General features: G+C 38.0%; 1 protein-coding gene across 1 annotated transcript in view; it reads right to left on the bottom strand.

Annotated features, from left to right (window-relative positions):
• The window catches only part of CSMD1 (CUB and Sushi multiple domains 1), a 2,081,403-nt gene that overhangs the window by 798,580 nt on the left and 1,272,170 nt on the right, over positions 1–10,653 (bottom strand). Inside the window, exon 6 of the mRNA XM_011937546.1 lies at positions 7,320–7,432. Within this exon, the coding sequence (XP_011792936.1) occupies positions 7,320–7,432 (113 nt within the window). The remainder of the gene's footprint in view (positions 1–7,319; positions 7,433–10,653) is intronic.

Below are 10,653 nucleotides of genomic sequence, written 5' to 3' on the forward strand. Positions count from 1 at the left end.
TATATAAATTGCAGGAAGACAATTTACCAAAGGAATGATAACCTACCTAAATGTTTATATTCTTCAAGCATAAGAACTTAAAATTTACCAGTCACTGCCAAGTATTAATCTGTTTTAAATAGCTGTGATTTACCGAATACCATTGTTGGCACCCAATTCTCCAATGTCAACCACATTTCGAAGTTTAGAGAAAGGAAAGATTTAAAGTGGTTTTATATATAACAGCAAACATTTGACGTGCATTAATATTTCAAACACACAACTTTAAAATAAATCAATACATGAAAGCGCATTGAATTAAAATTCTGGCATGAACTCAAACGTTCATGTATTCCATTAGTGTGTGTGGGATCTTTGTTCATTAATTTAACATCTCTGATGAATAATATTTCATATCTTTCTTCAGAAATTTATTCTCTTGTTTCATCATTAGTAAGAAATTACCCCCAATATCTACTCAAAATAATTACAACTAAAATTTAAGTGCATTTTTCCTATTATCAGATACCCAAAAGTTGTTCAGAATGAATTTTTACCTTTATGACTTCTTAATATACTGAGAGAAACAAAATAATCATGCCTGTTTTATCATCTTTGATGAAGATCAATAGGGTGGGGCTAAGAAATTGTCATTACATGGCCAGCCCAAGAGGACTGATGTGGAATACAGTGGACCAGGACAGTGGCCTGTCAGATTTCTGCTTGGAATAGGCCAGTCTGAGAAATAAAGCTGTGACTAAATTACAGCTATCCAAAAAATATTTCTCTTGTCATTAGGATTTTTATTTCACAAAAATAACTCACTGTCCACCACCCCCCAACTAAAATATGTTCTGATTGTAAGTAGTGGGAGCAGTATGACAAGTTGGTGGAGAAACGGAGTTGTGAAGACTGACGTGAAGCCAAGAGCACAGCAGCTTGCGCTCACATCCTGGTTCTGCCATTTGCAAGCTGTGTGGTAACAGCCACAGCCCTTCATCTCTCCATTTCCCGCATGTGAGATGAAGCTTCTTTCCGTTTTGCCATCCAATAACCCCATGACATCCAGGAGGGATTCTCTAGGTAATTTTGTCTGGCCCCATTTGCAAGCAAATTCTAAACACTTCGTCAGTTTCTAGAAGAGATTGTTCTGATCATCTTCTTTGAAAATGCTTTTTTACAGAAATATTATACAGATATGGTATTCTTTTTCACTAATGGTCATCCATGCGAATACATAGCTTTGCAAATTCCTGAATTTCATATAAATGAATCATATGGTTTATGTTTTTGTTTTTCCTTTCATGAAATATTGTGAGAGTCATCTATGTTGTTACATGTAGAGGTAGTTCCTTTCCATGTTTGTTTAGAATTCCATTGTACACATCTACATTCTTTATTAGTTCTATGGTTAATGAACATGTAGGTGACTTGCAGTGGTTGACAATGGTACTTGCATCTCCTGTGGACATTCTCTGTACCTGTTGTGCGTAGCTGCTCATTTCTGTTGGACACATGCCTGAAATGTTTCTTATGTTCAGCTGGATGGTAAAACAATTTTCTAAAATGGTCATATCAATTCAGATTTCCACCAATAGTGCAAAAAAAAAAAAAAGTCATTGTTGTGTTCTTTATGTTTTAAAATTTGGAATTTCAAGCTGTTTGTTTTAGTTGCTTTGGGCTGGGGAGGCATTGAGTATGAGGAAGGTCCCCAGTGTGGCGAGCTCCCTCCTGCTTCCCGGCCCTGGACAAAACCCTTGCCCCACTTTCTTCCATTTGATTAGGAATCCAGCATGATTTTGCAAGGTGGACGTGATTATTTCTATTTTATAAAACAAGGTAGCAAGACACACAGGCAGAAGGGGTACTGGCTAATCACAAGTACTTAATGGAAAGTGCAGAGCAAGACTCAGCCGCGTGGAACCCATAGATGGACACTTTTTCCAAAGTGTTAAAAGCTCTGCCATTAAGACTCTGCAAGAATCTTTTGTTCTGAGAGAAATTAAAGTAGATATTTAGGAAAAGTGGTTATGTGTTTCTGATTTGAATGAGTTATATTATTAAAAACTATTTTCTCATAGAGGTTTAGTGGTTTTAAGAATTATTTAGAGGTTATAAGACATTTCACTAATTTATTTTGATTGAAAAAATACTTCCTGCGTCCATACCTACCTCATAGTTCCCTCAACTACAAGAGAGTAAGGGATGACCACTGCCATGGAAACAGGCAGGAGGCCCGCGTGGTGGTTTCTGGACACTCCGCAGAGCAATAGTCTGTGGGGCCTGGAGGGGAATAGGAGCACTTGATTTCCTCCATTTCTTCCACTAAACGTAATTGAGCACTTTCTAGGTTCAAGATAATGGTTGTTACTATTTTTCACACTGTTTTAAAAGGAGAGGCAGCCATGCATGCCACCAGAATCCAGGTAGCGTCCTAGATAGAGCTCTGGAAACTGCATTTCAAATTGCAGAAAATGTGAACATTGGAGAACGGGGAATGCATATGGGAGTTTTATCTAAATTAGAATAACCTGGGAACACGAGGCTTTCAATAACTCAAAATGCCTTTCTAATAACATGAAAGTCTCCATTTGGTATAAAGTTCTTCATTTTAATTAAAAGGGAAAATCAATAGTTATAGGAAACTATAACTTAAAAACAAGCTAATTATTTGTGTCAACACAAGTTTTATTGACACTGTCAGGGTTTCCCTTGATTTATGAGATGAATGTTCCCTATATAAATTGGAATTTTATTACAAACACTTACTTTCAAAATGATTTATCAGTTACAAAAAATCAATGGGAATTTCATTTTGTGAAAATTGTAATTTTATAAATAGTCAGGTAAACATATGTAAAACTGGAGCCCAACACTTTGATGGCGATTTAGTAGTAAGGGGGCCCTCATGGTTTAAGATTAATATATTTTCAAAAAATTTATCTTGTAGACATTGAAAACGTCTAGATGATGGATTGTGCTAACAAGGCACTTCATTAATTATAATTAATGATGGAGGCAACATATAAAGAATGGGCTCAATTTTCAGCTGATTTAAAGAAATAATGTGTCCTGCACAAATCTGTCTTTCAACCGGAGCCCAATATACACAGAAGATACTGCAAATATATTGTGGTTTTTTTTCCCTGCATTTTCTACTTCTTTTGTTCACAGTGCTATTTTAAAAGTGAATAGATTTTAAGAGTAGCAACTGTAGAACAGTTTTACTTGTCAATCAGCCTTACTACTGCTTCTGGCATGACTTGATTATATGATTGCAGAGGTGAAAGTCAAAGAAGAAAGTGTAAGACTCAGAGAATAAAGAATTTGGAGATGAAAGTTAAAAATGTAAGGGAAGAGTAGAAAGAATATTTTATGTTGGTTGTCATTTATTTGACCAAGAAAAGCTTCAAGTTAAAAAGAATATATTATTTGTTTTTGAGAAGTTACACAATTCTGTGTAAGCATCATACGCTAGATAACAAAGCAGTTTCTCATAGAAACAGACCACCAGGGGGCTCAACTATAGCTTAGGAACCACAAAGGGTTTCCTAGGAATTCCAAATCCTCAGCAATCATATCAATCCAAGTAACACTGATGGAATTTTCGTGTTCTCACAAATGACCGTAAATGATAAAGGTGACTACAATAATGTTAAAAATATAAAATATATGCCAAGAATAAAAATGTATGTTCTTTTTAAAATGTTCTTCTCTGTTTTAGATATATATATACACACACACATACATATAAACACACACATATATACACACATATATATATCATATATATGATTCAGGTTAAATATATCATATATATGATTCAGGTTGTTTGACAGAACATTTGGAAAGATAAGAAAATAACAAAATAATGTTTACATTAAATAAGTTTTCACGAGTATTGTTGTTGACTTATTAGTTCCCAAGTATCAATTGACTATGCTTTTTTGTTTGTTTTGCAATTTTTGTTGGCAAAAGTAATATCAGGTTTTCCTTCTTTAATGTATTTAGTTGAGATAAAAAGTACAACACAATCTGGGCTTCCTGGTTTTCAATCTCAGTACAGACAAGAGGAAGACTCAGCTGAACAAATGTTTTCCCTGCCTGACAGAAGGTTTCCCATTTGCCCTTTGAAGGAACGACCTTGAGGATCTCACTTGCAAAAAATCAGGACAGTCCCGTGTGGAGGGGTGGCCACTGGATGGCCGGCAGGGACTCTGACGAGGGCCCATCTCATCCTAAGCCGTTGCTCTGTCTCCAGCTTTTGGAGTCCTTAGGTTTGTTCTAGAATCGGCAAGAACAACCACGCTGGACCTTCCATTCCTTGGTGACGGTTCTGCCCTCTGGAGTCAGAAAAAGAATCGCAGTGCCGATCTGCGTACTGGGCACCATGTGCCCTCCAGGCTCCCTCCCATCCTCCTTCCGATGGGTCTTGTCATCTTCCTGGCTGCTCTCTGGTCCTTCTTCTTCTTCAGAGGGTGGCGTCTAGTACTGAACCTAACCTTCCACAGGCGGCGCCTGAATGTGGTTATAAGCATGAAGTCCCCTGTTCAGTAAGGCCCATGTGCTAATGAAAAAAGGTAACTTCATTGTACCGTGTTGTCTTGGAGGTGAACTTCAAACTCAGCCTTGAAATGTTTCCTAATACATTACTGTTAAGCCAGGCTTACCTCTCCTGATACCTTCACACCTTTTAACCGTTTTAGAATTAAATGCCAAACTTTTTACTCCTCTCTCCTTATATATACAATTAAAGTATGTGTGTGTGTGTATATATATATGCATACACATATACATCTATATATTTATATATTTATTTAAATCTAAATTTAATTATATATAATTACATATACTTTATATATATAATTTAAGTATAAATGTTTATACTTAAATATATAATTAAGCATATATTATACTATATATAAATTATGTAATTATAATTTATACTTCTATAATATATAAAAGAATGAAGTGTAAATAAGGTACATATAGTTTAATTCTAGAATTCAATTGTGTTATTTATATAATTTATATACTCTCTATATAATACTTTTATTAATTTTGTATTTTTTAAACTTTTAAAGTCAATGTGTGATCCATCTAAGTGATTGCCATTTTCAGCCAACCAATAAGTGTCTTATATCTACCATCTTGGAGCAGCTTCAAATTTGATATTCCACTTTTAACCTTTCTTTCAATTACAGATACAACTCCCAAGTTCACTGATCAGGTTTGAGAAACAAATACTTAGAAATTTTTCTTTAGTTCAATGCTGTTCAATTATTGAGAGCTCTAGGAAAAGATCAATTAACATTTTGAGACAAATCTGTAAATTAACCTAAGTAACTATATGATCAGTCCATTGGCATTGTAAATATTGACTTATGGTTATGTTAAATCAGGGATGGGACGGATATATCCATAGATGTGGATCAGTGTAGAGGAAGCGCAGATAGAATTTATCTACCAGACCACATGGAGTCTTCCTCATTCACACCCACCCAGTCTCAGTATGAGCCCACCTCCCACCACCAATATGCCCATCCCGCACTTACTCCATTCTAACTGCAGCCAGAGTAAATGGCCATCACAAGACACAGGCAAATACAGGCAGGTATGGAAAAAGAGGATCAGCCTGGCCTGGCCCCAGGTGAAGGGAAAGCACATTAGTTTCACTCCAGTAAAATTTCAGGGCAGCTTCTTTGCCACCAAAGGAGGTCAAGGTAAGAACGTCTGGCAACATCAGAAGGCATGGTGAGATGGAAAATGTTCCTGATGAAGTCTAAAATATATTTTGGGGCTGGTTGCGGTTGCTTACGCCTGTAACCCCAGAACTTTGGGGAGGCGGAGGCAGGCAGATCATCTGAGGTCAGGAGTTCAAGACCAGCCTGGCCAACATGGCAAAACCCCATCTCTACTAAAAATACAAAATTAGCTGGGTGTGGTGGTGTGCACCTGTAATCCCAGCTACTTGGGAGGCTGAGACAGGAGAATCACTTGAGTCCAGGAGGTGGAAGTTGCAGTGAGCCAAGATCACACAACTGCACTCCAGCCTGGGCAACAGAGCAAGATTCTGTCCACTGCCCCCTTCCCCCAACAACAACAACAACAAACATATTTCGTTGAAACTAATTTGCCCCTGGATTCTGAGGCAGGTGAGTTCTGTGTACATCATGTTCATTGGGTGGCAAATAAAAACTGCTGGTTATGATGTGTGCTTCTCAGCACCCTCTGTGTTTCGTTCCTTGCAAATGACCCTTGTTTTTCTACTGGTCATCCTGAAGGAAACAATGAAAGCAAAATGGATTTTAAAATGTGTAAGATAAGAGATATTTAGACCAGTTTGTCAAAAAATTACTAGAATCTCCAGCAGGGGCTATAATGAGTTCCCTTTGCATTCTGACTTTCATGGGAGTTATTTACAAACTGTAAACTGTCTCTCTGACCTACTAATTCCTGGAGCATGGAGGATGCTGTCATTTCTCTGGCACTGCAGGGCTTGGTGTCCTCTCTTGCACGTGGCAGGTGTTCAGGGAACGCTGCCTTAATGGGGCCAACATTCTCATCATCACAATGTGGGGAAAGCTTAGGCAGCTTGATTGGAAAGGTCTATTATTTTCAAGCACGGTCATGTTATTTTAATTTGGAAATCGAAGTGGAATGATTTTCAGTGGACTGCTTAATAAATTCAATAGTTTTTTTGCTGTATTAATAAGGATTACTCATTATTAGAAACATACAGGAAATGATACAATGTGATCTACATATAAACCTTAGAAACCAAAGAGAAAAAGAACATTTCATTACCAAACTCCCTCCTCATGACTGTAGACTCCCCATTTTGCTCCGCTGCAAGAAATCCAGAATCTTTCTTTTTAAGGTTCACTATGTGTAAATTAATGAATCAGGCATTTATGCGGTGTGAAGGCCTTTAGGATTAGAAGTGATATCACAATATTTTTTGTGCTTTTTCATGCAACCTATATGCTATAGCACTCTTAGCATGAAGAGAAATGCAATAGCCAAACTGCTGTGGATATTTACAGATTATGTGCATAACAATTAAAATAAATGATAATAAATGGCTATTGATTAAAACTTAGCAGTTGTTCCAGTGAAACAAGAAACTATACATGTCCTCTATACTGTGACAATGATATAGCTTTACTAATAAGTTGCCAGCTGTTGACTATGTGGTTTTCATAGATAGCTGTGAATAAAGGAATTAGAAGCCATTTTCAAGCTATTTATCTATCTAACTTCTAAAATTTCATAGCTAGAAAGGATCAAGATATATTACGCTCTTTTTTTTTTTTTCTTATAAGATGGAGCATCCTTACCTTGGAACTGAGCATTAAATCCTTTGCGTCGATGGTTGCTGTCAGAGGTGAAATGGAGTCGTAGCCAATTCTTGCTACTGATAACTGGAGAGGGGAGGTTCATGCCAGTTAGCCTAGAGAAGAGAAAGAGGAAAAAAAAATCTCCCTTGTAAACCAACAGATCAAATGTCCTGTATCAAAACCACCTTAAAACCTGATTACTTAAATCCTTCATCTTGAGATGCTTAAAACAGAGGTCATGTATTAATTGACTTTGAACCTTAAAATCATCAAGATAATTTCATCTTTTCCCAAATGTACATGCTAAATCCCTTGATGCAATGAATACTTTCAAAAATATTTGATACTTTGATTCTCCTTTATTAATGGTGAATGCAGGAGAAAGTATTCTTTTGATTGCTTAGTTCTTTTCATCAGGACCTTAATCACAATGAATCAGAAAAAAGGAAAAGAAATAGGCAAATGATAAAATTCTTCCTTTTTTTTTTTTAAAACTTTGTAATTCTTTTTTTTTTTTTTTTTTTGAGATGGAATCTCACTGTGTTGCCCAGGCTGGAGGGCAGTGTATGATCTTGGCTCACTGCAACCTCCACCTCCTAGGTTCAAGCGATTCTCCTGCCTCAGCCTCACGAGTAGCTGGGATTGCAGGCATGTACCACCATGCCTGGCTAATTTTTGCATTTTCAGTAGAGACAGAGTTTTGCCATCATGGCCAGGCTGGTCTCTAACTCCTGACCTCAGGTGATCCGCCTGCCTCGGCCTCCCAAAGTGCTAGGATTACAAGCGTGAGCCACCACACCTGGCCACAAGACAGGTATTCTATTTAACCTGAAGGAGACTCCAAAAAACTGTTTCTCATGCTTGGTAGCATTCTATATTCCCAGCATCCCATCTGCAGGACTCACAACCTGGGCCATTCTTCCAAAGTAAAGAAGAGGACCATTTATGAGATTGATGACAAGAACTGCAGAAGAGATTTGCAAGGGAATAAAATTATGTTTTAGGAAAGCAGTGCATTAATCTTTTAAAAATAAGATGCAATCAATTTCTGGTTAAGCTGTTTAAGATATCCAGCTCCCTTTATAACGTGCAGTTTAGTTGTCAGAAACAATCATGTGTTTTATTTCTTACTATTGAAATCCTTTTGTGCTTACGAAGGAATAAAAACATTCTAAGATAGTGAAGCTCCTGCCTGTTAGAGGCGCAAGGGACACATTTAGTTTTTCAGTGGCATAAGCATCACTGGATTAGGATGCTTCTGATACAGGATTGCGTGCTGGCTCGACTTTGCGCCAGGTGAGGCACCAGAGGTGGATCATGCTTGTGAACCTCAGTTTTCCATTGTATACACTGGGCATGAAAATACCTACATCAAGGAGTGGAAAGAGATGATTCGGATGCACATGTAAATGTACCTCAAGCACATTCTCCATGTGCTCTACAAGTGGTTATGCAGTGAATGATTATTTTGCATCTTGGTAACCAACTCTATTTTCAGAATGATGCTTATCCGGGTAGATGATCTGTGAGGGTTTAACCAAATTGCCTCTAGCAGGAACTTGAAGAACTGTGGTGCTGTGTGTGGGCCTGCCTGGGAGCACCGCAGCTGCTTGGTAAAGCTGGGGATCTCATTTCCGTGCAGAGGATTTCCTACGAAATGGGTCACCTGTGTAGAGAGCATTTCCCTACTTTTTCTATTACCTGCAGGAAGCAGCACCAGATGAAATACATAGTCAAGCTGTCTGATGTCAGGGTGCTCTATTCCAACCCTCAGGTTTAAAAATGTACAGGATCCACTTTAAGCTAAAAGCCAAACCTTGACTGTAACCAATTGCAGCAGTGTTTATGCCCGTGTTTGAAATAATCTTCTGTAAGAGAAGTGCACTGCTCAGATTTGCCTATTGGCTTGGATTTATGTAGTACTGGCTGGTGACAGCTGGACACAGCTGACTCCAAGTCACATTTAATCACCTTTTTCTTTGTTTTTCTGATGAGATTATGTTACAAATTCCATAGGCCACATATTTATTTGCCTAATACTAAGAATGTCTAAAAAACTAGATTCAAAAACCCCACAGTCTGTCCAGCTCACCCGTACTTATTGAACTTACATGTACTTTAAAAAATCATTGTGGCCGGGCACAGTGGCTCATGCCTGTAATCCCAGGACTTTGGGAGGCCAAGGTGGGTGGATCACGAGGTCAGGAGATTGAGACCATCCTGGCTAACACGGTGAAACCCTGTCTCTGCTAAAAATACAAAAAATTAGCCAGGCGTGGTGGCAGGAGCCTGTAGTCCCAGCTACTCGGGAGGTTAAGGCAGGAGAATGGTGTGAATCTGGGAGGTGGAGCTCTCAGTGAGCCGAGATCACACCACTGCACTCCAGCCTGGGCGGCAGAGCGAGACTACGTCTCAATAAAAGAAAAAAAAAATCACTATTTTCTTTGTATATTAAAAATCACAATAATTATTTTTATACACACAGATTACACATGCAAAAAATGTTAAATGCAGACATAGAAAATTTAAAAACTACAAACACATAGATATACTCTGAAATTAAGCACAGAAGCAAAACTACCCTTTCCACATCAGATACTATCCTAATGTACAATATATACATAGCTAATAGTACCCAACGCTCTCAAAATACTGCACTGATATGTATTCAACCCCCTGTAAGTTTCTATTTCATACGGTGATGTAAGACTATTAGTACAAAAGATCAGTGAACGTAGGAAGATGCATGTACTTGCTGAACTTTTTACAACTGCAATCAATGCTTGTTTCGTTGTTGCTTTGAACTTATATATTTTCTCAATCACATTATTTATTAACGGTTCTGACTGAAAAACCAGGTGGAATTTCTTTTCTTTCTTGAGACAGTGTCTTGCTTTTTCACCCAGGTAGGAGTGCAGTAGTGCAATCACAGCTCACACAGTCTCCGACTCCTGGGCTCAAGCCATCCTCTTGCCTCAGCCTCTGGAGTAGCTGGGACTATATGTGCATACCATACCTGGATAGTTTTGTAATCTTTTAATTTTTTTGTAGAGACTGGGGGGTCTCACTGTGTTGTCCAGGTTGGTCTTGAACTCATGGCCTCAAGCAATCCTCTCACCTTTGCCTCTCAAAGTGCTGGGATTACAGGTGTGAACCACTGTGCCAGCCTGGAATTGCATTTTATTTGCATGCCTACATTAATAATGATCATAAGTAAATCCCCTCTCTACCACCACCTACACTCACATCCCCTCTTTACCCTCATCTATATTTCCAAATGCCTACTCACAACTATGTTAGTTTTGTGTCAGTCAACAGGATGTTTCCGTAAAGG

Source organism: Colobus angolensis, unplaced genomic scaffold, assembly GCF_000951035.1.
Source record: "Colobus angolensis palliatus isolate OR3802 unplaced genomic scaffold, Cang.pa_1.0 Scaffold165, whole genome shotgun sequence".
Taxonomy (NCBI): domain Eukaryota; kingdom Metazoa; phylum Chordata; class Mammalia; order Primates; family Cercopithecidae; genus Colobus; species Colobus angolensis.